Genomic DNA, 25,852 nt, shown 5'->3' on the forward strand with positions numbered 1-25,852 from the left:
CAGATTCGGTCCACTAAGGAGACACCTGGAGAGCGTTGAGATAAATTCACGATGCACCGGTTGAGTGGTTGCGCAAGCTAGCAAGCAGTGGCCCGTGCAGACAATCGAAAGACCATCTCGGTCGAAACAGACGAAACCCAATTCAATCATGTTTGAACCAAGTAATAATTTGGCTGATGTGCTGATACATGGCAGAGGGATATTCCGGCCTGAGCTTTTGTTGTACAAACCTGGTATCCCAATGCAAACAAGCTGCCACTCTGACTACTGAGGGGATTGAAAAAAGAATACCGGGTTGGTGAGTACTAGTACGAAGCACGGTGGATTATGAGGTTATTAAGCTGCGCTGCAAGAGGAGAAAGACGCATTCGAAAACTTTGCCAGTTGCACTACTCCGTACGGACTAATCATCTAGGTACGTACGTACGGAGTATTATGTATGGAGTGCGTCTCAAAAACAGTCCGGACTCCGGAGCATGTGCCTGGAACAACTCGGTGGTCTTGCCGTACCCACGTATGCGGGACCGTCTCTGAGCATAAAATTTTCAGACAGTCATGGCAACGGGATTGACTAGTCTAGTCCCTGCTCGGCCACGCCACATCTCGGTGCCAAAATCAGGCACAAAAAAAATGTCAGGGGTTTAGACGCAGGCGTGCTGTCATCAAGGGCCAAGGCAGGCGGGGCGTGTTGTTACTCCATGGCTGTTGGAGGCTGCTGGTGTCACTCCCGGAGTCCCAGCACATTGGTGCCCAGGATGGCATCAGATGTCTGTCCTCCCTCTCCTTTTGAGGCTGAAGTACGGCACGACATTTGTCCGTTTACTGTCAGAGACTCAGAGCAGGCTCCAGGCTTTTCGTCACGGAACGAGCGAATACTGATTTCTCACAGGAAGCGTCGCTATGGTGGTGAAAGCTTGCGTTTGCTAGGGCTTGTTTTGTACCCTTAATAGAGTTCCAACTAACCGCTATTACTGCCTAGATACCGAGGGAAATTGATGCGAGGATACCATCAGATAGACTTGGCGCCGTCTGGTTGCCAGCCACGATCAATTTTCACAGCGGTATTGGTTGCACGACAAAAATGTCACGGCTATTTTTTCTTTTTCCTTTACTGGTTTGCGTCTTTGGAACCCCCGGACTGGCTTTGGTCATATGACCTTCCTTCTGCTCCACCGCTATTTCACGATCCTTGCGAACCTTGGTAGGATGCGTGTTGTCTCGAACAGTAACCGCAAGAAGAAACAGTGGTACGTAGCATGATATGACTACGTACTACCGAGCCCCCTTTCCATGGATGAAGAGGGCGCTGTCGTTACAATGTCATTTCGTCAAAGATGGCTAGTTCATGTGAGACAGGCCGCATTCCTGAGCCTCCGCAATGGTCGGAAGCATTGGGATAGGGGCTGATAGTCTCTGCGTCCATTCCGCGCCTTGTCAGCTGGCCATGCCCGTTGTCAAGACATACATAGCCTTTATGCCATTGCGTCGGGAACCGGATGGATGGATGGATGCCACCATGCACAGCAAAGCAAAGCAACCAGGAGCCGCACTACCATTCCATCCTGTGATGTGAGACAAGCGAGGCCCAAGCTTTCTTGCAAGGTCATCAACAATCGCCTCTGCTTGCAGAAAAGGTCAAAGAAACAGCAAGACGCTCCACAGGGGCAACACGATGCTCCTCTTCTCCAGCAAAACCCCGGTTTTTTTGTGACGTGAGACGCCCAGCCAACACCAACCAGTCTGAGATATAGTTGCCGCCGCATTCACCTCCCTGCTCCCGGCGCCGCAGTTAGGTTAGTGCTGTGCTACGTAATTATTAATGCTGTTGCTCAAATCAATGTCAAAGCCGCAACAGAACACGGAGTGTGTACACTCTGTACGGAGCATGATCCTTCCTCCCAATCTGTTGCTGCGCATTCGCCAGCGAGGCAGCTGACTGACTGACTGACTGCTGACCTGGAATACATGCAGCATCGAACACTCGTTACTCCGTACTCCGTATCCGTAGACGACGACGCCAAAACTGCTCGTTCATGCCACGGCCGCCTCATCAACCCCAGTCACCGTTTGTTATTAATAGCATCGGGTCTCGTTCTCCCGGGGTCCCCGTATCAATCATCTCGTTCGCCTGACCTGGGTGCGGTTTGATTCCTTCTTTTTCAAGCAGCAGCAACCACTCTCACTCGGTCTCGATGCAGCGGACGGAATACTGCTCTGGAGTCATTGAGGGTCTTGCGCAGTACGCAGTACACAAATTAGTCGAGACTCATATTCACAGCAGTGCACGGCGGAGTTGTCTGCCAAGTAATGAATACTAGTCAGTACACAGACACACAGACAGCATCGGCAGCGCAGCTCAGACCGAGCCGAATTTGTCTAGACCGACCTGGACAAAGCAAACGGGGAGTTCCCGAAACTCCGCGTTGGACAATGCCCACCGGCCAACCGCAACGCGTCGAGATTTTTTTTCGCTGAGCTTCCAGAAGGAGGGTGAGCGCAGTACTGTCAGGGAGGGAGGCAAAAGCTTCGCCTCACAGCCTATTGTCTTCCCTCTCCCTGCCCGGACATGCCGCCGAAAGACGCCAAACCCCGACTAGGCCCTGCAGTAGTGTAAGCCAGATGCCCACGCGGCGCCACGTCCGACCAGATTTGACACTCCAGCTTGGCACCAACGATCCCCGTCACCCTCGTCAGGTCCACTGTTTTTACCTACAGTACCCTGTTGATCCGACCGAGTCAACGGCTGTGCTCACTGCTCGCTCAGGTGAAGGTCCTCGCAAGTCTGGACTGGACCCCCCTTCCCAGAGGCTGCCTAGACTCCTCAAGACATTCATATATCAGGGCGTTTTTCTCGCCTGAAGTTACAGCTTGTCCAGACTCTCGTCCCTCAATTCCTTGTTTGACTTGCCGGACACCCATCCCGTCCTCCCACTGCCACTCCCTTCGCAACTCTGTTGCTCTTGATAAAGCTTGGTCTTGGTCTCTCTACACAGCATTGTCCATCACTCCCACCCACCCTTCTCACAATCAAATCAATCACAATGTCTTTCGCAACCAGAGGCGCCCTGCGACTCTCTCGAACCGCCACTCCTCGCATTGCCGCCCCTCGACCGACCGCCCGCTTCTTCTCTACATCTCACGTCAGAGCCGTGTCCGACACCCACCAGAAGAAGAGCGTTGTCCGCGAGAAGGAAGTCCCGGTTACCGTCTACAGCGCTGGTCAGGGGCAAGGGGATAAGCACACTGTTCAGGTTCCGGACGAAGCTGCTCAAGTACCTTTCGACAGCCCTGCTCCCCCTGCCGAGTATGACCTCGTTCAGCCCCTGGGGAGGAAAGTCTACGAGGCGATGCCTCGCACCATGCGCAACATGAGCGTGTACGGCAAGGTCATCATCGTCACTGGCGGTGCTCGCGGATTGGGCAACTACATGGCCCGCGCCTGTGCCGAGGCTGGTGCCAAAGCAATCGTCATTTTCGACGCCAACCAGGATCTCGGGGACGAAGCTGCCGCCGAGCTTCACGACAAGTCGGGTCTCCCCGTCTCCTTCTTCAAAGTGGACGTCCGTGACGGTGCTGCCATCAACACCGCAGTCGAGTCTGTCGTCGAGCTCTACGGTGCTCCCGATGTTCTGGTCAACTCTGCCGGTATCGCCGATTCCAATATCAAGGCCGAGACTTACGATCCTGCCATGTTCCGCCGCCTCATTGATATCAACCTGACTGGCTCCTTCCTCATGTCTCAGGCTGTTGGCCGCGCCATGATGGCCGCTGGTAAGCCGGGCAGCATCGTCCTCGTCGCCTCCATGTCCGGCTCCGTCGTCAACTACCCACAGGAGCAGAGCTGCTACAATGCCTCCAAAGCCGGCGTGATCCAGTTTGCCAAGTCGATCGCCGCTGAGTGGGCCAAGTATAAGATTCGTGTCAACTGCATCTCCCCTGGCTACATGGACACAGCTCTGAACCGCGTTCCTGCTCTCGAGGCCCAGAAGAAGATCTGGAAATCCCTGACTCCCCAGGACCGTCTCGGTGGCGTCGACGAGCTCAACGGTCTCTGTGTCTTCCTCGCCTCCGACGCTTCCAGTTTCATGACTGGCTCCAACATCATCATTGACGGTGGCTACTCGTGCTACTAAGCCAGTTGCCGTCATGACCCTGCCTCAACCCTGTTCACTTCACAACATACATATATTCTCTATAATGCTCCAGAGGAGCGAGGTCGGAGAGCACTTGGCATGGCACAGCCGGCCTCGAAAAGAAGGCGGCTGCCGCCACCAACATTTCTTCATCACGCCCCACCATCCACATACCTCGGATGAAGAGCATTTCGGGCTGCAAGACCAGCCATGCACACATTTTCTCATGCATCGTATACTGCCTGGCGTTTACGGATCTCATTTGTTTTTTTTTATTTTTGTTATTTCCACATCGTTTGTCTGCATCGAGGCCCCGCTTTACTGCGATCAAAATAGCCAAAAACTATCGGCCATAGAGGATAGAGACCGCCTGGGAAATGTGATAGATCTGGTCTGGAGCGAAAAAGACAGGATGCTCTGTGGAGAGTATTCGAAATACTATCAACTTAATTACTGCGCTGTGCCGTCCATGAACCATCGTGACATGCTGGAGCTGTCATGTTTAACTTGAAGTGCTCAGTCGGCAGGCGCCTGATGGCTTCTGCACACGGCGACAGCAAGGTCATGACGACGACGGCGGCGTGCGTAGATGGAACTAGTACTATTGATGTACCACGACCACATCTGCGCATCCTCATCCTTCCTTCCAGCGCGCATGGGTGTCCTACTACGCATGCAAGATTAGAAAATGGAACATTGCTTCTTGCAAGACCCTGCCTGCATGCGTGCGTGGTCATGCACGTCATAGCTGTCAGCCGTCCGTCACGCCACGGGGACCAAGTCAGACAGGCGTGCCGCCATGAAGCCCTTGCTCGACATCTGCTCGACCTAGCCCACGCGACACGGCAGCTCATAAACATTGGATTTTTTTTTTTAAACTCCCAAGTGCCCAAGTGATCCGGACCTCGTTCCCGTTGCCCAATTTCCAATGTCCGCCTTCTCAATGACAGACAGCACAGCCCCCGTGTGCTTCCCGTTGCCGGCCGAGGCCCGGCCGAGCCTCTCCCAGCTATCAAACAACCCAACCATAATACAACAGGCTCACTGAGCAAGGGGACCGCGGCCTCACTTTCCTAGGGGAGAGGCACGAGCGTTCCCTGTTGTTCCCTCCGAAACGCCCCGCCCTCCCTCCTCACATGCGCCGCTCAGTGCCCGGAATTCGCCCCAGCCGTATCCCGAAATAATCATGTATACTGTCCATCCATGCTCCCCGCGCCGCCCATGTGTCGTCCATGTCAATGACCGCCGACTGAGGCAGAAAGAGAAAAGGACCGCACTCCCAGTGGAGGAGTCGGAAAGGGTAGTCGTCGTATAGTAGCAGGAATAGGAGAAAACAGCGAGTTTGAAGAGGAAGGAAAAAAAGACGAGTTGCTCACGCGTTCTGTACCAAACGGTTACAAAGACAGGTATCCCAAAAACGCGGATGACTGGTTCATCCCTCACCACAGAGAGAGCGAGAGAGAGAGAGAGAGTCGCATGAGAGGGCCCAAGAGCGCACCAGAGACGAAAGGGGGAGGGGACGGGGAAAAACGCCGGTCTATGAAAGGCCGATGCGGATGCAGCAGACTTTCAATTCGTCTGGAAACGTAGTTGATACATTGTTGTTGAGGGAGGCTGTATCCTCGAGGAATAACACCAGCCCAGCAACGGCCATTCAAGGACACGGCTTCCAAAGCGTCAACCGCCGGTCGTGTCTTGTCGGAAAACCCCGGTTCCTGTACGTATGTACGTGGGACGCTGCCGGAATTTGCGCCCTCCACTGCAAAACTACCCAGTCCGATCTTGCCAAGTCTGCATTCACCGCCGGCGTTGGATTTTTTTTTTTTGTAAAAAAAAAAGAGAAAAAAAAAAGGCTGGTGCTTGTTGATCCATGATCCCCCTATCTTACGCATCCTGGGTATTCTCGGCAATCGTGGCAACAAAATAACGTCGTCGTTTCGTTGTGACGTAGGTCAAACAAAGCGCTGTTTCGTTTATGTAAATAATATCAAGACACGAATTAAAAAATAAAATAAAAAGACAAATGCTCGCTTTGTAAATGATCGAAGAGCCATGCGTAATACTCGGACGTGTATCTGATCTTATTGCTTTCGTGCCTTTTCCTGAGCTCTTTGTTCTCTGGCGGCTCGCACGAGGGGAGCCAGTTGGCCTAGATCTACGCACTGTTTCATGAACTCGTGCTGCAAAGGTTTTAGTCGATTTGTTGCTTCCAAACCCGCCGATGGTGGCCATTGGCCGGAACAAGAGTAGGAGGGAAAGAAACCTACCCTTAAAAGATCGTGCGCGCTCGCTCTCTTCTCGGGGTCTACCTTTAGAGCAAAGTGGAGGAAGTCCCTGAACACAGGCGAGAGCTCGTCCGGACTCTTGATCTGCGGCGTTCCGTTGGTGGCAATGAGCCACAGCGCTCGAAGTGGCGACTCGGTTAGATATGGAGGTTCGCCCTCGATCATTTCAATGGCCATGATTCCCAGCGACCAGATGTCTACTTTGCGCCCGTACTCTTTCCTCGTTACAACCTCCGGGGCCATCCAGTAAGGCGTGCCAACCATGGTTGTTCGTTTGTTCTGCGCCTCGTTGATGGTGGCGCAAAACCCAAAGTCGGCTTTCAAGGATGGATTAGCCAAGTCCGGTTCAATATTCCACCCGGTGCCAATGTTCAGAGTGTGTGCAACTTACTGAGCTTGATGCTGCCCTCGTTAGATAGCAAGATGTTGTCCGACTTGATATCGCGATGGATCACGCCCTTGGAATGCAAATGTTGAAGGCCCTTGAGGGTCTCCCGGCACACAGATGCAATTTGTCCTTCAGTCATGATGTTAAAGGTGACGACGTCTGTCAGGCTGCCTCCTTCCATGAACTCCATGACCACCCACAGTTCTCCTGCGCAGAGGTAGCTATCGATGAAGTTGACGATATTGGGATGTGAGCTGTCCTTCATGACCAGGATTTCGTTAATAATCAGGTCCTTTTTCGGTTGCTGCTCCAGATTCATCTGCTTGATGGCGACAAGTCGGTTGGTGCCCCTCTCGTAGCCTGTAAAGACACCGCCAGAAGCGCCCTGGCCAATCTTTGTGAAGCCGCGAAAGACTTCCCGCGGATCGCCCTCGCTGCAAATTCTTTTGAGCGACGCAATCACATCAATGCCGTTGCTTTGGCGGGCCCTTTGTCTGGGTCTGGCGCCAGCTACCGCACCCGGACCTGCCTGCTGGCGTGAAGCGTTCGAGTGTCCGTTCGCATCGGCAGGTCGAGCGTAGGCGGCCGCCTGATGGGGGCCTGGCACCGGCGCCTGGTGCTGTGGTTGTCTCTTGCTGGGAGCCCGGCCAACGTGTCCGGACATTGCCGCTTGGGCCTGCGCCAAGGCCTGTTCATGCTGTTGTTGTACAAGTTGCTGCTGCTGATACGCGGCAACTTGCACAGTCGTCTGACCAGGTAGCGGGGTCGAGGGGCCGTACGGCGATTGACCGTTGGCACGAGAGTTGGATCTTGACCGGTGCTCCTCGGGCAGCATGGGCGCATTGTCCTTTGACTGCGGGGAGTAATCGTCGGATTGTTGGGATAGACCGATACCAGAGTCCTTGGTGGGATACACACTCGACGGCATGGACCGGTTGTTTATGCTGACCGGCGGCTTGGGAGCGGGCCGGCTTGGCATCATGTCTCTACCATGATTCCTCGAAGCTGGCACAGGTGGAGGCGCTCGAGGATTCTCAAAACTTCCTGTTCCGTCGGCACGAGTCAGTCAAGGCCATATCGTCATAAAAAAACACTCGACAGCGCAGAGCGCCCTCTTACCCATGTAATTCGCGGGGTACATGTTTGGCGAGGCCGGTGTGTTATGTGAACGATTTTCTGTCGGTCCGGCGTGGTGGAATTTCTCCAGAATTTGATCCTCGGGCGGGCGCTCGGTCGTTTCCTTGTAAAATTGAAGAATGTCCACCATGGTCTGAGGGTTTTCTCGTCTCTCCTTCTCGGGAATGCCGCTTTCGTTTATCAAGCGTTGCCATTCCTTGGGCAGGCCCTGGTGGTTGAGTTAGCATGGATGCGGTGCACGCGCGGCCGAGGCGTTGCAGAACAAGGTGGAAGTGAGGGCGGTCTAACAGTAAATTGTCCAGTGGTACTGTCGTATCCCACATGAGTGACATGAACCGGATTCTCTGGGGCTGAAATGGTGGGCTTCTTTTGTGAGCCGACCAAACTGGTGACGAAACCGGAGAAACCCGACTTCTTGCGAATCATGGGCGGCTTCGACTCCTTTCCCTCGTCGGAATACCGCTTCGGCGTCGCTGCTGCGCCATCAGGTGCTCTGCCGCCCTGGATTTTCTCCGTCACGACGGGCTCCATGTTGCTGAAGCTCTGTGAGGCTCGGAGCGCGGGGCTCACGATTCGCGTGCCAGTGAGGGACCTGGCGAGTGGGGGGGACGCTGGTGATCGCTGGGCAGAGTCTCGCGGGAGAGTATACTTTGTAGACTCGATGCGGCTCAGGATGGCAGCACCGTCAAAAGGCGCGCCCAGGAGGTCGTCGGAGGGATCTCTGCTGTGACGGCGAGGGAGCGAGTCGGAGAGGCGGTTTGGAGGACGCTGCGCGAGGGCGGGGCTGCTGGTGGTCAGGTTGGAGGCAGCAAGAAGGTCCCCCGGGGCGACGGAAGAAGAGGCATTCGACGGCCACTGCGAGGCGGTCGGATGTCTTGGCGACGAGCTGCTCGAGGTGTTTGCAACGGAGGATCGGACGGGGGGCGCACTGGGTGCTCGTCGAAGGCTTTGGGAGCTGCTTCTGCTGCCGAGCGAGCGAGAGTCGTCGAGACCCGAGGAGGAGCGAGTGTACGTGTGGGAGGGGGGTTTCTTGACGAGTTTGCGACGTTGAGAATGGCCGTTGAAGGACGACGACGCCGGGCCGTCCATGGTGCTGCCGACCGCTGTCCAGTCCCGAGTCCACCGTTTACTGTCCACTGTCCAGTGCTCGCTGTCCACCGTCCGCTGTCCGCTGTCCACTATCCGCTATCCGCTGTTCACTATCCGCTGTCCACCCTTGCCGAAAAGGTCTCGGAGCAGGCGGCAGGCGGCAGGCGGGCAGGCGGGCAGGCGGGCAGGCGGGCAGGCGGGCAGGCGGGCAGGCTGCTGGCCGCAGAGTAGTCAAGGTAGCAGTCTAGGTGCACTTTGCAGGCCGAACCAAGCCGGCGCGAACGGGTGTGTGTTGTGTGTGTGTGCGAGTAAGTAGACAAAAAGAAAAAGCGGTCCTGACGGCCGGACGGGTGGCGAGGGCCAATTCGAGGTCTGAGAAATGGCGAGTACGGAGTAGTATGTGGGTTTGTGCCCTCGAGGCGAGCGGGTGGGCGCGCGGACGGCTGGCGTTTTGTTGGTGCAGGGGGGCACCAGAAGCCGAGTGGTGCTACTCGTGCTCCGTCGGCAGGTCAGGTTCAGGTTGGGAGTATATTGAGTTGGAGCGGTTTATTACTACTACTGCGACTAATCGTGCCCGCCCCACTTTATGTGGTTCGGCTAGCAAAAGCCCTCACCACCAAAGGTGGTGCTCGACAGCAAGGCGGGCCGGACACCAAGGCGGACCAATTTTCAACCTAGACGCGTTGAACCGCGAAAATGGCTGCAACTAGCGTCCAAACGGCAAAAAGCGATGTCGAATTACGTGTCAACGAGGCTCTTGAGTATATTGAGGAAAATCCAGGTGCAAAAATTCGCTCTGTGGCGAAGAAATTCAACGTGCCTCGTAGCCGGCTTCAACGACGTGCTAACGGCGTTCCTGCTAGGAAAGGCCATCCAGCAAGAAATACAATGCTTTCACGAGAAGAGGAAGTTGCTTTATGTAACTATATCGATCGCCTTGATAAGGCCAACTTCGCTGTACGACCTGAATTCATTACAGATGCTGCAAATTACATCCTAAAAGAGAGGGCATCGTCAACTGCCCCGCCTAGGCAAGTTGGAACGCGATGGACTACACGCTTTATCCAGCGGCATCACTATCATAAAGGTCTTCAAAAAAAGATTGATTCAAGTCGAAAAGCTTCAGAAGATGTGACAAGAGCTCTTTCTTATTACAACAAGCTTAAAGAGGCTATTCAGCAGTACGGAGTCCCTCCTGAAGATATCTGGAATATGGATGAGACTGGCTTTCGTATTGGAATGGGAAAGGACCATTTAGTTGTTACAAAGCGAAGAAGAGCGCATCTATTTTCAATGCCAGAAAACAGGGAGACTGCAACAGCAATAGAATGCATTTCTGCTGGCGGCAAAGTTATTCCTGCCTTTCTTATCCTTACAGGGCAAAAACACATGGAGTCCTGGTATCGGATAAAGGAGCTTGAAGCTAATACCAAAATAACAGTCTCACCAACCGGCTTTACGAATGACGAAATTGCAGTTGCTTGGATACAGCATTTTCAGGAATTTGCAACGCCAATAGGCAGATATCGCCTTTTAATCCTAGATGGCCACGGATCACACCATACAATTGAATTCGTTGAATACTGCGAACAGCACGATATAATTCCCTTTGCGTTGCCCTCGCACCTTACACACATCCTTCAACCTCTTGATGTTGTGATATTTCAGCCACTAAAGCATTATCATGCAAAGGCGTTGGATATCATTGTTCGAGACGGCGTGTTGAATATTACAAAGATTGAATTCCTTGCTTGCATTCAAGCTGTACGAAAACAAGCTTTCAAGACTACTACTATTCTCACAGCCTTTCGAAAAACTGGAATTTCACCCTACAATCCACAGCCTGTAATTGAGGCCCTTGAACAACGAGCTGCAATTTACACATCAACACCATCGCCGCCGCCGTTATATCACAACAACTCTTCCGACTTTGAGACGCCCACAACACTCAGGCAGATAAATAAGGTTGCCAACAAGCTAGGGGAGGTATTAGAAGACGATACATCCCTTGAGCCTGAGTTTGCACGCAATATCAGTCGTTTTATCCGCGGCTCTCTTATTGCAGCTACTGAGCTTATACAGACGAAGAGAGACCTTGGGCGTACAAAAGCAGCTCAATTACTATCACAGCGACGTAGAGCTCATAAATATCACGCCCTACAAACTGGTGGCGTTCTTTCTGTGGATAACGGGGAGGAGCGTCGCATCCAACAGCCGAGAAGTCGGGGAAGAGGACGGGGTGAATGGGGTGGTGAACGGGCGAGCGGGCGAGCGGGTGAGCGGGTGAACGGTTGATGCTCAGGTGGAGGAGGGCATCAGTCGTGCAACTCTGTGACACCAAGGCTGGTTGGCGGTGGTGCTGGTGGCAGGCACTTGCATGGAGTAAGTAGATAGTACGGAGTACTAGTTATACGGAGTGACTGGGAGCGATTTGCCAACCATGCCGAGAGGCGAGGTCGTCAAAGGCGTGAGCTTCGAACCAAGTCGAGTCGGCTTCTGCGGCGGACGATGGGTTCTTCCGAGAGGCTCTGACGTGGTGAGCAGATGGGGGGGACGGGTAAATGATGGATGTAGAAGTGGTGAGCTGGCGAGGTGGTGATGAGATGGTGAAATGGTGAAACGGCCGAATGATGGCGAGGAGGGGGGGAAGGGGAGAGGAGAAGTGAGGCGGAGGCGAGGCGACGACGGGGGACATCTGTCGAGTCGAGACTCGGGAGTCAGGAGTCAGTCAGTCAGTCAGTCTGCCTGTCTGTCTGTCTGTCTGTCTTTGGCTCGAGGTGCAATGGCGAGTGATCCAACGATGGATCATCCATGGTTCATTTGTCTGCCAAATACCCGACTAACTACCATCTGATTGATGAGCAAACAAATCGCTTGCAAAAGTCGGGTGCGCATAATAACTTGGGCCAAAACGAGGCCAGATCCACGGCGGTACTGAAGGAGCGAAAAAGTCGTGAGCAATCCCGCCCGGGTCGAGGACGGGGGTTGGGAAGTTGGTAGGGAGCACATGCATCAATTTCCAACCTCAAAGTCGTGATGCATCCTGTCCTGGTGAATGGAAAACGGAACTGCCCGAGGTGTACGGAGTAGTTGATCGTAGTTACATGGTTGGAAACAGCAACGGCCAAGCACCCAAGCGGCCAACATCGGGTGCCTCAAATAGCAACACTATTTATGAGCTGGGTCAAAAAGCCTCCATGTTGCATCCCCAAAGTCCAGATGTCCGACGTCTGGAATCAGTGGCTTGCACTTGCATGTACGCACGTACCTACCAAGTAAGTAGGAAGTATAGGAAAGGTATCTAAGGTGGTAAGTAAAAGAGGTAGGTAGTCAGGTACCTACGTTCTTGATAAGACTTTTGATCTAGTACTCTTGCGCTTAGCAGTGCCGGCTCTGAATAATGGGGCACCCGGGTTCCCTGTAACAGAACCTGGGTTCCTTACTTAAGTACTTAAGTACTCAGTACTTTAATCACTTGAAAGAGGTACCTAGTCAAAACTTGATTACTACTTAAGTAGGAAACGAAGCGCGCGCCCGCGGGGTCCAGCACCCAAGGCCAACGGCCTCTGTGCGTGGGGGGGTTTTGGTGAAGCTGCGAAGGAGATTGGAAGATTACTCCCGTAACGGCTACCTCGTAGGGATTTGTTTTTAGAAGGTAGTAAGTGGTACCAGAGCACCAACAACACCGAGTACAGGGCTGCAACGGCGACGTTTCACAGTCAGGGCCATGGGATCCGCGATGCGCGCAAAGAACTCGAACGTTGAAATTATTACGGAGCAGCAAGGGCCACAATCATCAATCTTGCAGTGCTGACATGCCGCAAAGCCTAATGCCCGAGGGTAGCGAACACTCTCTCGGTCAGGCACTTAAGTACCTAGGTACCTAAAGTACCTCAAGTAAGCAGGTACATGCGGCGCTCAATTGCCATTCCGTCGCCCCGTCATTTGCCTTCTCACCGCGGCATCACCAGGGTCCCATGGCCCAGCTCCGGATTCCGGATTCCCGCATCCAGTCATGTCATTCAAAAATCATCCATCTGTTCTGATCGTCAGACATGCAGCGGTACCTACATACAATCTGTTGCAGGAAGCAGCCTGCGAGCTAGCCATCGAGGGCTGTGTGTACACGAGCCAGGACCCAAGCAAGACCCGTCACCAAATCCACAGATGGTAAAAATTTTCATCCTGAGACGCTCGATCCAAGTGGGTGCTTCGAGGGGGTGCCCTAATTGAAGAGTTCACTGACATCGGACGGTGAAAATCAGGGCATGAATAACGCCCCAAAGATTTGATGAAAGGCTGCCCGGCGCCATCTGAATCACAGTCAGGCGCGCGGCTTGTCGCGCTGGTGCACTCGGTACGTACCACCATTTGGCATTGGCACTGCATACTAGTACGTCATGCACGATTCGGGCACCCTTGTTGTGGGTTTTTTTCTTTTTTATAAAAAACTCTTCTCCTACTTGAGCAGCTGGTTGGTCATCAAATCATCAAATCAATGCACGACATGGATACGGAGTAGTGTCTGAATTGGCGTGCGGGAGCCAAGCAGAAAGAAAAAATGGGGGCCTTGCCGCGGCTTTTTTACGACAGCCAAAAGTTTCTCGGCACGAATTTCCCCATCCCGAATGGCCTGGAACATGTCAGATGCCAGACGCTGTTGGTTCCAAACGCCGTGTCCATGAACTTTATTACAGATGACGGATGACGGCAGTGTTGTCGTCCACTCAAGACGCAACGGAAGCTGTTGCAGTCGACAAGGCTGGTGTTTCATCTGCGAATGAGGATTCCAAGGTCATCCATCATCTCTCTCCATCTCGGGCGAAACAGGAACGCGTCCTGGCATCCTTTTAATATACGTATATGTATACTATAATTAAAATAAAAAAATCACAAGTCGTAGCCCAGTCAGTGGCTTGACGTGCTAATGCCCGCCCATGGCAAAGAATCCAGCGTGAACAAAGACAATAAACAGCACCGTGGACACAGGTCCAAAAATGTCGGTTCTCGGAAGCTTCTAATTCGACAAGCGTGTTGGTTGCGAGAGCCCATGGACCCGGTGATGGATATCCATCGGCATCTGTGTCCATGTCCATATCCACTCGCACGTTGATGTGGCATTATAGTTTCCATTCACCCACTTGCCCAGTGCCGGCCACGCACAAAGGGGCACACACACGCACACACACACATAAAATAAAATAAAATAAAATAAAATTCATGACATAAAAAGAAAAGGATGTGAAAGGAGAGGAGAAAGATGATGATGGTGATGATGATGATGATGGGTGATGGATCTCAAGTGCCATGCTAGGCCTCGTCACAACGACATGAGGCAAATCAAACTCCAATGGCCCATCGATGATTCAGCTGCAAGGTACGGAGGACGGCGTAGGGCGTCCCGTCATGGCTTCGGGTTGGGTTTGCCCTCTTGCCTCTCTGACGTCCCCTTGTTGGACAATGCGGCCCCCGTGTTTCACACACGCGATGAATCGATTGTGGGCCACTTTTCGAACCTAATAAGTTGCTTGGCACTCCGTAGACGCCAGTCATTCATTCATGTAAAGTGCACCACACTCCACTCTCTCTCCTTGCAATATGAAGCATGAAGGCCGCCGGCATAGAAGGAGATGGCATCCACGACTTGGTCACATTCAACACCGTGACGAGAGTGCGGCCCATGCAACAAACGGCCTCATCACTGGAACGCCGTGCTGAAATACGAGCTCCTAACCGCGCATGGCAGAATCTCCGTGAGCATAGTAGGTAGTACATACTGCACTTGATGCTATTTATACCTTGAAGGGCGGGGAAGAATCGGCGCACTGCCGGGTCGGCTGGCACGGGCTTTTACCCTACACTATTCACAGATCCGCCATGGTCAGTGTCTCGTGGTATATCCCCCAAGACACGTCATTTGTTCGATATTTTTCACTTGGTTGCTCGGAGGGAGTGCCTGTGCAGCTGCCGCCACGACTTTGTCCGGAAGAGCACGACGCAGCAGGGTTCGTGGCGACATACAATGCTGACGTCGATGGCATCTTCTCCTTTTCTGTTTCCTCCTCGATTGAGCATGCGGTGCGGCGAGGGCTTACGAGTGGGAATTTCTGCTATTGCTTGTTTCTGCTGGACTAGACAGCTTGACGGTCTTCCGGCGGCCTTGGAGGGAGACTGACGTGAACATGCGTTGAGATATGATCGACCATCACTATCCAACTGGGGACGTGTGTCCTTCGGCTTCGAGGTTCTCTCTTCGCGGGTAGCTTCATGAAATACCCCAGCACAAAAGGCAAAGAGCAAACAATGCAACCGGAAAATTGACCACCGGGTAGGGTGGTACATGGAACAGAGTACTCCGAATTCCAAGGCGCCGATTGCCAAAAGTTGCACCAACCGCTGTAGGGTAGATATCTGGTCCACGTCGGCATCACATGCGGAATCCCGTGACCGTGACCACTAACTACACTGGCTATGCCTGGGAAGGGCCTAGCCGCATTCCGTACTCCGTACCATCGCCCATCATACTCCGTAGTCAGGTTCGTCGGGTGGGGAAGGCCTCCTGCACCCCTGTCAGACGGCCAGAAAACCACCAGAAGACGTCTCGTCTCGTGGAGCGGCAACTTCCACCTCACCCTTAAGCTGCTTCAACGACACTGCATCTTGCCGTCCTTCCCGGCATCAAAGCCTTTCCTCCTACTCTTCCTGGTTCCTGCCTCTCCTGGTCTATCCTTCTGGTCACCGGTAATCGTTTTTCCCCCTCCCCCCATCTTATTCTCTTCATCTCGAACTCTGTGGGTTGTCTGCACCGCACTATGCACTAGACGCCTCGGATATCCCACCCAAGCAGCAGAGAGCACGGAGCATCGAAACAGCATCGCCCAAGGACAACTATCCATTCCGGGATTGCATCAATTCGCTGGCAATATATTGTTTTCGAAGGGGAAATTTACGTATGCGCGCTCCTGTTGCCCCAACAAAGCTAGCCAGAGTGAAGATGTACTTAAAGTTTACCCGGCTATGCTTAAGTACTCAAAACCTTGGGGAAAACCGTACTAACATGCTGCGACTAGATACTTCTTATAAAAACCCTGTCTCGCTTGAACTCGCCTTCCCTGATCTGGCACCCCTCCCAAAATCATAGCGGTCGAATACTTGAACATGGCCTCCGAAGAGTCTGCTGCCCAGAAGCTTCTCCAGAAGCATTCCGAGGAGCCTCGCAGTGTAACAGTTGAGGATATCCCAGATGAAGAACTTCCCGCGAAGCCGACCAACGACGCCCATGGCTCTTGGGCCGCTCCGATGAGCTCCAAGGCTGCTGGAAAGCAAAAGGAATCCTCCACCCCCCAGGCGCCTCTCGACACGCAGTCTCACGAACTCTTTCCCGAACTTGGAGCCCCCAAGGCCAAGACTGCCAACGTGGCCCCCATCTGGGGTGCCAAGAACAACGCCAATGGCAGGCCTGATGGTGCTGCCTCCAACGGCGTTTCACGATCGTCAACCCCCACGTCCGGAACCGCAACTCCCTCCAAGGCTGTCGCTCCCTCCATGTTTATTCCGGGTCGCAATGTTGAAACCGTCACACTGGACCCCCAGTTTGTCCTGCCCCGTGGCCAATTGAAGCGCCCAATCCCCGATATCATCAAAGACATCAATCGCAAGTCGCGCGCAAACATCACCATGGCCAATGGAGCCAATGGCCGATACAAGTTCGAAGCTACCGGTCCTCAGGAGATTGCTCAACAGGCTCTCAAGGATTTGGTCCAGCAAATTGGAACCCGGGTATGTCAAAACAACCCCATTGTCTCGAAGAACTAAGCATTTAACTTGCCTGACCCGTTGCAGACTTCCATCAAAGTCCCCATCCCTTACTCTGCTCGAGCTCATGTCATTGGAAAGGGTGGTTCGATGATTAGGTCGTTGCAGGAGAAGACTGGAGCCAAGATCCAGCTTCCCAAGGTCGAAGACAATGCTCTTCTTGCTGACGACGACGAAGCCACCATCGACGTTTCTGTCGAGGGCAACGCTCTCTCCGCCGCATCGGCCCGGAATGAGTTGCTCAAGATTGCTGGCGAGCGGGCCGCCAACGTGCAGACCAAGGTTCGCGGTGTTCCCACGGCTTTCTACCCGTTTATAGCCGGCCCCGGAAACTCCCTGGCCAAAGCTTTGGAGGAGACTCACGGTGTTCAAATGCGTGTTCCCTCTCACCAGGCCATATGTCATGTTCCTGCTCCTGCCGCCCCCCAGCCCGGACACCGGCCTGTCTTTCACCCTGCCGGGGTTGAGGACGACCATATCCAGCTGGCGGGTGATAGGGCTGCTACTCAGCAGGTTCGTGCTGAAATCGAGCGACAAGTCGCCGAGCTGCATAAACAACTGCAATTGGAGCAGCTTGCCATACAGCGGGGTCGCCATCAATTTATTATTGGAGACCGAGGGTTGCCTGCGGACGACTTCTTCGCCGAGACCGGCTGTGCTATTCTCCTCCCTTCAGACGAAGATGACGACATGGTCACCGTCATTGGCCCCGCTGAGCGTGTTCAGGCTGGTCTGGAAAAGGCCATGGATCTGGCCATGGGCATGCAAATGTCAAACATTGATGTCGGTAGATTCCATCGCAACGCCCCTGGTGGCGCTGCCGCACATGCCGGTAACGTGACTCGCTATCTTCGTCAGCGCAGGGAGATTGATCGTCTGGAGAAGCTGTACAATACCCACATCAACACACCCTTCTCGCAGGATGGCGCCTTGCCCTGGGAGCTGTACTCTCGTGATGGCAAGAACGCCATCCGCGCCCAATCCGAGATCACCGGTATCATCAACGCCCAGCCTCCCGCTCGTATGCACTCTGTCAACATTGATCCCTTCTTCCACCAGCACCTGCGTACCGACATTACCCCTAGGGTAAAGGCCGATTTCGGTGTTCACCTTGTGATTCCCGAGGCATCTGAGCCTAACACTCCGGTACTACTTGTTTGCGAGGGTCCGGAGCCGACTGATGGTCCTTACCAGCTCCCTCGAACCAAGCCCACGGACGCGGAGATTCGTGAATTTAAGAAGGCTCTGGATGATGCCGAAAAACACATTCTGGGTCTTATCGGCAAGCAAGAGGAGCTATCCAGCGCTACCCTAGACGTTCCCGCGAGATTCCACGAGAGACTTCGGCGCTTCATCAAGAAGGAGCAGGAGAGGCGCCCTTCTGACCAGATCCCTGTGCGCGTTACTAAGGTTGGCACCACAATCACCCTCCGTGGACCCAGGTCTGCTGTGGAAGCTCTGGCGACCAAGGCCAATACCTTTGTTGATCAGGAGAAGGAAGACGAGAAGGAGCGTGGCTTTACTTTAAGTTTCGATTTTCCTCAGAAGTTTGCCAACCATCTTATTGGCAAGAGCGGTAGCAACATCAAGGAGCTTCGTGATCGATTCGACGTCGAAATCCAGGTTCAAGATGGGCAAGTCGAGCTCAAGGGCCCCAAGGCCAAAGCCGAGGCTGCTCGCCACCACATCCAGAACCTCAGCCGTACCTTGGCTGATGAGACAACGCATATTTTGAAGATTGACCCCAAGTATCACCGAGAGCTCATCGGTGCCCAGGGCGGCCAGATCAACCGCCTTCAAACTCGATACAAGGTCCTCATTTTCTTCCCTCGCTCCGCAAAGGCTGGCCCCGAAGACCAGCCAAACCCCGACGCCGCCAGCGACGCCGGCAAGCCCCGCCGTCAGCAGGCTCCTGATGAAGTCATTATTCGTGGTCCCAAGAAGGGCGCAGATGAAGCTAGGGATGAGATCTTTTCTCTCCACAAGTATCTGGAGGAGCATTCAGTCACTGCAACTGTCCCCGTTCAGCAGAAGCAGGTTGGGTCTCTTATCGGCCAGGGGGGTGCTGCCCTGGATGAGCTTCGCCAGTTGACTGGTGCACGCATCGATGTCCCTGCGGACCGTGATGCAGATATGGTTGAAATTTCCATCAAGGGGACTGCTTCGCAAGTCGCCAAGGCCCGCAAGGTCTTGGAAGAAAAGCGGACCATTTTCGACGACACCATTGTTCAGACTATTGACGTTGACAAGAAGCACCACAAGGCCTTGATTGGCAGTGGGGGTAAGAGTCTCTTTGGTACCATACATGGTCACCACTTGGCTTGGTTGCTAATGGTTTCATTTATGTAGGAGCCAACCTGAAGGATATTGTCATCGGAGCTGGAGGGTCGGATGATCGACGCGAGCTCGCTCGCACCATTCAGTTTCCTAAACAGGAGGCAGATGGCAACACCATCAAGGTCGAGGGACGCACCGACGTGGTGCAGAAGATCATTAAGCGCATCCAAGAGATCGTTGCTGAGCGTGACAGCCAGATTTCGGAGGTAGTCGAGGTGCCTATTGAGCATCATCGATCGCTTATTGGTCGTGGTGGTGACACCAAGCGCCAGATGGAGAGCAAGTTCGATGTTTCGATTGACGTGCCCAGACAGGGCGACGGCAAAACTGGTGTCAAGGTGTCTGGCCGACCCGAGAACGTAGCCCAGGCCAAGGAGCACATTGCTGGCATTATCAAACAGCAGCAAGGAGAGACTATTCAGATCCCCCGCAACGTCCATCACGCCGTTTCCAACAATGGCCAGATTTTCCGACAGCTCCGCAACAACCATCAGGTGACGGTTGACCACGCTGGCCATACTATTCCCGGCAAGCACGATAGCTCGGGCAGAGCCAACGCTGGCTCCTTGCCGCTTATCACTGACGACGCGGACGCCACTGCAGACGCTCACTCCTGGAAAGTGGTCAAGACTATTTCTACCGAGGAGGGAGATATTCCTTGGGTCTTAAAAGGCACCCCGGAGAATATTCAGAAGGCCAAGGAAGTGATCCAGAAGGCCCTGGAACAGGCCAGGAAGACTGATGCCACTGGTTACCTGATCTTACCCGACCCCAGGACTTACCGTCACGTCATTGGGCCAAACGGCTCCAAGGTCAACGCGATTCGACAGCAGAGCAACTGCAAGATCCAGGTGCCCAGAGACCAGGCCCGTGACGAGGCCATTGAGATAGTCGGTACCCAGGCAGGCGTAGAGAAGGCCAAAGAGTTGATCTTGGCTGCTGTACGCGAGGGGCAAAAGCCCAGGGAGTAGATTTCCACCTTGCGGCCTGTAGAGTGAAGCGGAAAAAGAAAGCAACAAGAAACGCCAGCCGCAGTGCATCAACTAATACCCCTGTAACTCAATGTCGGCACTGGTCCATGTATCACGGAAAATGTACGCCTTTGGGGTCGTGTGATTGATGTTGACGAGGATGGCGTGGGAGGTGGATGAACATCATTTTCCGGGTTCAAGGCATACACTTTATATTGCAGGATCACTGAAATGTTGACTGTACCTTGAAAAAGAGCAAAAGCAATGGACAAGAAGATAAAACGAGTTGTTTGGGCAAGGAAGCGTGTGACAAAGTCGTTCATGTCGAGTACTTGAACTTGGTACTACTAGTAGTTGCCTTTAGGTACCTGCTCACCTAGGTCTAAGTACCTAGGTACTTGGCCAGGGCAGCTTTTGGAAGTGCGGCAAGTGGTTCCCTGCGGGTTGCGCCTGCCGCCTCATCGAGCTTCGCCCCTCCCCCCATCTGCTGCCACTTTTTACCCGCCTCTGATCGGATGGCGACGGGAGTTCTGGATTGATCTTCTGGTACGCCACCTGCCAGGGCTCCCTTCCTTGATTTCAGACAATCGCGCTTGTTCTCGTCTTCCGATTATTCGTGGTTCGCTGCGAAAAAGCTTCAATGGGGGCTGCAAAGACTGTTTCTGCCGCCTCGGCTCCGTGGGAATCTGCGTCTGCTCGTGAGCAGCTGTTTGTGCTCATCACCGGTGCGAACAGGTCCGCATCCTACCCACACCTCCCTATCCCATGGCTAGCATTTCGGGACTCCTTGAGCTAACACCGTGGCACATTCGTGCCTTTTCTGTTTTGCAGCGGCATCGGTCTCGGCACGGCTCAAGTTCTCATTGACGATTTCCTGGCCACCCGCTCCCTGAGTTCGCATCTCGTCATAATCCCCACGACACGGTCCAGCGCCAAATCCCTCGAGACGATCCAACAACTGAGAGGATATGCTACCAAGGCAGCCAAGTCTTCCAAAGGCTTGTCGTCGCGCGCCGGCGTGGGCTACAAATGGGAAGACGCCGTCGCAAGAATTCACATCTTAAGCCTGACACTAGATTTGTGCGACCTTCGTGCTATTCGGGATTTTGCGCACAAACTGCGCTACGGGACTGTGAGCAACCCTGAGGGCTTGGAGGGGGAATATCTGCGTAATGTGAGGGTACCCCGTCTGGACAGCATCATCTGCAATGCAGCCTTTGGTGGGTGGTCGGGGTTGGACTATTTTGCAGCTCTTTGGTCGTTCTTCACAAAGGGCATTATCCAGACGGCTACTTGGCCCGATTTTAAGCTATCGTTGCCGACTTGCATCTTGAACGAGCGGCCCGTGTACAACTATGTGAGTCTCTGCTCGTCGAGCTGCGGGCGCACGTGCAATCCGTGCATGCTGACAGCGGTTTCCTGCAGCCCGTCAAGCCTTTGCTGGGCGAGGTCTTTTGCGCATGTGTCTTTGGCCACTACATGCTCGCCCACAAGCTCCTCCCGCTGCTGAGCAGGTCCTCCGAGAAAGAGGCCCCGGGCCGCATCATCTGGTCAAGCAGCATCGAGGCGGTCCGACAAGTCTTTGACATCAACGACCTACAGTGTCTCATGCGTCCCGAGGCATATGAGTCTTGCAAAAGGCTCACCGATCTCCTCTGCCTGAGCTCCTCTCTCCCCGCGGCGCGGCCCTTCTCCTCCCGCTTCCTCACCGTCGACGACGACGCCGACGCTGCCAAGAAACAGCTTGTCCAGCCCAAAATCTACCTCACCCACCCCGGCGTCGTGGCCAGCACGATCTTCCCACTTCCCTGGTTCCTCTTCTGGGCGTATGAGCTCGCGCTCATCATCAGCCGCTGGTTCGGTTCCCCCTGGCACAATGTCACGGGCTACAACGGCGCCAAGGCGGCCACTTGGGTCACGCTGCAAAGTCAGGAGGCTCTCGATGAATTTGGCGCCGAACGCGTCAAGTGGGGCAGCAGCACGGATACCAGGCTCAACGTTGACGTGAAGAAGACAGAGGTGGAAGGCTGGGGGTGGGAAGGCAAACCCGAGACGTTTGACACTATTGCCGCCGACACCGCTGTCGGTGTATTGCGCAAGTCGGTTGGGCGACGGATCGGTACTCGGGATGTGACTGCTGAGGACATCGCCGAGTTCGAGGAGGTCGGAGCCCGGTGTTGGCGGCAGCTGGAGGAGTTGAGGGCTCAGTGGGATGAAATCACGGCGCGTGAAGACGAATCATAGAGGGTGCGGACCGTCTTGGCTCGACGATTTTGTCTCGCCACTAGCATACGTCAGTAATAACTAATGCCTGTCGACCCGTCCCGGTGACTTGACGGCCCGGGGCATTGGCGATGCGGAAGTCACACGCCTGCTAGCTTGTGAAGACAACCTGTGTCAGCACCGGGACATACGACGTAGAGTCATCAAGAATTTCAAAAGGTGCGACAGAACCAAGAGTGTACTGGTTTCACTCGCTATGGTATGTATATACAGACGTGTGTAGCAAGTATTCACCCCACGTGATATGCCCAATGAAAATCGGCCACCGCAGCATTTGGAATTACACAGCAGTCTGTACATTTGTAGATGCGCTCTGCTCATCAGAGCGGATGCGCCTCAAGACTACTTTATCTGCGCGGCCAAACAGGCCCAAGAACAAGGGCAACGGGCAAACAACCAGTGCGATGACCGCCTGGAAGATGAGGGCATTCTTCATGTTCCTGGGCGGGCTCGCATCGTTACCGGCAACCAGAGCATCGCTGATGATGACAAAGATGGCACCGAGGAGCTGACCGCCGGCCCATGCGGTGGTGGACGTGACCTCGGGACTAAGTGGGTGGCTGAGCTCAGTGAGGAACTCTAGGGCGACGGGGACCAGAGCAAACGAGCCGGCTCCCAGAATGGCGAGCACTGCATACGGGCCGGCAACGTCGCGGGTTTCTGGCATCCATACAAAGACGAGGTAGCAGATGCCGATGATGGGCATGAAGAACTTGAGAGCGAAGAGAAACTTCTTGGTTCTGTCCAAAATCGGCGAGGTAATAGCTGAGAAGACAAGCCCGACCACGATGAGGATGGCACCGCCGATACCCGCTTGGTCGTCGCTGAATCCGTAGGGGGTCATCATCTGGTTGAGCAGAGACGAGAGAGAGTTGAAGAAGCCGACGAAGACGGCGAACGGGATGAGGACAAGCCACAGCTCAATGGAGTGAGTGAGGGCTCTGGCGGATGCCCGCAGACGGAGCTTGGGAGTCTCGGAGGAGGGCCCAACGGGGGTCGGAGGCGCGGCCGGTACGACGAATGCTGGTAGGCAGCAAACAGTAGACTACGGAAGGGCATACATGATTAGCTGCGGAGAATGCAACTCGGAGCGGAGGGGTTGGCGCTCTGCTTACAATAATGGAGACATAGAGCACCATCTGAGATATGTCGCTCGGCTGCTTAGCCCACAGAGGGTTGATCAGCTGGCCCAGGGCACCACCCAGGGGATTCGCCAGACTTGTCACTGCTGTGGCAGCAACTCGACCGCGGTTGGTGAACCACAAATCCGAGTATCGGGTAGGAGCAGCCAAGATGAAAGGCTGTGCGAAACCGATGAGGATTTCACCGGCCATTATGGCAGCAAAGCGGCCACCGGAAGGGCTGGTTGAGCCGCCATACCGAATCCAGTTTCCTATGATGACGAGCACAGCAGCAATCATAAAGGCTAGCTTCGGGCCGCGATGCAAAATGGCAATGGTAACGGGGAAAATGACAACAAAAGCGAGAAAGAAGGCGGTGCTGACCCAATTGATGGCTGATTTTGAGACACCATAGTATTGTGCTGAGAGGTCGACAACAGGCGCAAAAGTAAGCCACTATCAAGAGTAGAGGAAAAGAGTTAGCGTTGCACCCAGAGGTTCTCGGCAAGCCTCACGCCCGTCGAGCCAACAGAAACGAAAGCCTCTCGAGACCTCGGTGTATGTATGGGGAATGGGAAATGGAGGATAGGGGGTCTCGTACATCCCAGGAAACGACGATGTTCATGAGTGTGAGTGTTGCGAGGCCAATCCATCGTCGTTTGTAGGTTCGATAACCCGTCGGTATCCCATTAGGAACGCTTTCTTCGCCTACGACGTAGATGTTTCCATCTCCGCCAACGTTTCGCTCGCCGAGGCCGTGATCCAGGGACCCCAGCTTTGTCCCTCCCCGGAAGCGCCTGCCAATCTGGTCGCGGCTTTCTTCGCTACCGCTATTACTTCCCTTCATCTTGCGGGGAAGCGCGACATGCGGTGAGACGCTGGCTGCGCTTGGACTATACAGTGACAACCAAAGAAAAAGGCCTGCGTGCGGCTGCCGTTCCAATTCTTGAGCAGCCTACCGGGGAAAGGTAAAAGAAATACAATTTCTTCGCAGCCCTTTACATTCAAAATTCCCAGAGTCGGGCTCGCGGGAGGCGCCGGGGTAGTTGAGGAGAGAGTCAATGGTTGTTGATGGACAAGGATGTACGGAGTACGGCTCCGCAATCTGCAATTCCAAGCGGCTCTCTTTTTCACAGTCGGAGACTTGTTTCGCGGTAAGGTCAGAATTGAATGATTTGTCCCCGAGACGGTTGTAATTCGTCAAGTCGGACTCATTCAATTGGAATCAATCGCGAGTTGCATGGACACCCGGTTCGCTGGCCAGGTTATTCTTTGCTCGAACCAAACAAGGCAGCGCGGTGGAGTAATGGCCAAGCAGCAACTGCAGAAGTATCAGAAATACATAAAGTATGTGGTCCAAGATTTCGGCGGACCAAGAAACGGGCAGGTCATGGGTGTACAGAATCGATGTTGCTGATACAACGCAGAATCGGATTACAGAGCCAGACAGAAAGGCCTCGCAACTGAAACCGAAAAGGGTTGAAAGAGTAGAAATTGAGATGCGGATTGCCCACGGGAACGGGAGAGTGGCGCTTAAGATGGAAACAGAGTGCAAGCCGCTTCAACGTCAGGCCGGGACCACGTCGCGTTCCAAGACGGTGACGCATGAAGACCGGCCCGCAGGAGCTTATTAGTGTCGTGACTAAGTGCCAGGTTAAGTACTTAAAGTACTTGGTTCTGCTTCGGCTTGGTGTGCATGCAGACAAACAGGGTCGCGTGGGGCTGTCAACTTAGACTTTCCCACCCACTCGGTGCCGCCTCCCTTGGGAGATGGGCAGGTTTGGGAGCCAGCTCGATTCTGAGCCTCCGTCTGTACCCTCCGGACGACTCGTGGATCTGGTTCCAGACTGGAGTTGTGTCCTGTACTCAACACGTAGCAGTTAGGCCAAGGAATATTCCATACCACCCACCATCTACGGAAAGCAACATTCAATCCCAAACCCCAGCCAAGGTATCGGGCAGGGGCTTACACCACTAGTGCCACCGAGCCAAGGAGGGGTGGGTAATCAGCCAGACATTCGAGGCGGCATTTTGCTACCAATCCCGTTAATGAAGGTCGATGCGGACACTGCTGGTGGCGCCGAATAGTGCCCGAGATGTGCAGTAGCAGTAGTAGCAGCAGCAGCAGTAGTAGTATGTATGTTGGTCGTGATGATTGCTCCCCCGGCCTGGGTGAGGGATGATAAAATTGCCTTGGGCTTTTGGTTAGTGATTCGCGCTATCAGCAGGGGGATAATATCAATAATACTCCGTACCAGGCTTTAATTCACACCAAGCTTGCCCCCTTTTGCTT

At 54.0% G+C, this 25,852-nt stretch overlaps 6 protein-coding genes across 6 annotated transcripts; 4 read left to right on the top strand and 2 right to left on the bottom strand.

The window, feature by feature from the left end:
- Window positions 1-3,041: 3,041 nt before the first annotated feature.
- MAM_02842 (NAD(P)-binding domain protein) lies at window positions 3,042-4,133 on the top strand (the record flags this gene model as incomplete). The annotated part of the gene is made up of 1 exon (XM_040821641.1): window positions 3,042-4,133. One exon carries the CDS (start codon window positions 3,042-3,044, stop codon window positions 4,131-4,133), a length of 1,092 nt encoding a protein of 363 aa, XP_040680210.1.
- A 2,081-nt stretch (window positions 4,134-6,214) lies between these two features.
- MAM_02843 (ste20-like protein) lies at window positions 6,215-9,032 on the bottom strand (the record flags this gene model as incomplete). The annotated part of the gene is made up of 5 exons (XM_040821642.1): window positions 6,215-6,313; window positions 6,401-6,735; window positions 6,810-7,850; window positions 7,926-8,151; window positions 8,232-9,032. The coding sequence occupies 5 exons, from the start codon at window positions 9,030-9,032 to the stop codon at window positions 6,215-6,217; spliced, it is 2,502 nt and encodes an 833-aa protein (XP_040680211.1).
- A 696-nt stretch (window positions 9,033-9,728) lies between these two features.
- Window positions 9,729-11,327, top strand: MAM_02844 (transposase; the record flags this gene model as incomplete). Its single annotated transcript, XM_040821643.1, has 1 exon — window positions 9,729-11,327. One exon carries the CDS (start codon window positions 9,729-9,731, stop codon window positions 11,325-11,327), a length of 1,599 nt encoding a protein of 532 aa, XP_040680212.1.
- Window positions 11,328-16,190: 4,863 nt separating this feature from the next.
- On the top strand, window positions 16,191-20,155 carry MAM_02845 (PCBP-like protein; the record flags this gene model as incomplete). The annotated part of the gene is made up of 3 exons (XM_040821644.1): window positions 16,191-16,811; window positions 16,875-19,128; window positions 19,197-20,155. 3 exons carry the CDS (start codon window positions 16,191-16,193, stop codon window positions 20,153-20,155), a joined length of 3,834 nt encoding a protein of 1,277 aa, XP_040680213.1.
- A 640-nt stretch (window positions 20,156-20,795) lies between these two features.
- On the top strand, window positions 20,796-22,399 carry MAM_02846 (3-ketosteroid reductase; the record flags this gene model as incomplete). Its single annotated transcript, XM_040821645.1, has 3 exons — window positions 20,796-20,890; window positions 20,987-21,512; window positions 21,581-22,399. 3 exons carry the CDS (start codon window positions 20,796-20,798, stop codon window positions 22,397-22,399), a joined length of 1,440 nt encoding a protein of 479 aa, XP_040680214.1.
- Window positions 22,400-22,718: 319 nt separating this feature from the next.
- Window positions 22,719-24,406, bottom strand: MAM_02847 (Major Facilitator Superfamily protein; the record flags this gene model as incomplete). Its single annotated transcript, XM_040821646.1, has 3 exons — window positions 22,719-23,483; window positions 23,554-24,015; window positions 24,161-24,406. 3 exons carry the CDS (start codon window positions 24,404-24,406, stop codon window positions 22,719-22,721), a joined length of 1,473 nt encoding a protein of 490 aa, XP_040680215.1.
- Between the last annotated feature and the right edge of the window lie 1,446 nt (window positions 24,407-25,852).

This window comes from Metarhizium album, assembly GCF_000804445.1.
Source record: "Metarhizium album ARSEF 1941 chromosome Unknown scaffold_5, whole genome shotgun sequence".
In the NCBI taxonomy this organism is placed as follows: Eukaryota; Fungi; Ascomycota; class Sordariomycetes; order Hypocreales; family Clavicipitaceae; genus Metarhizium; species Metarhizium album.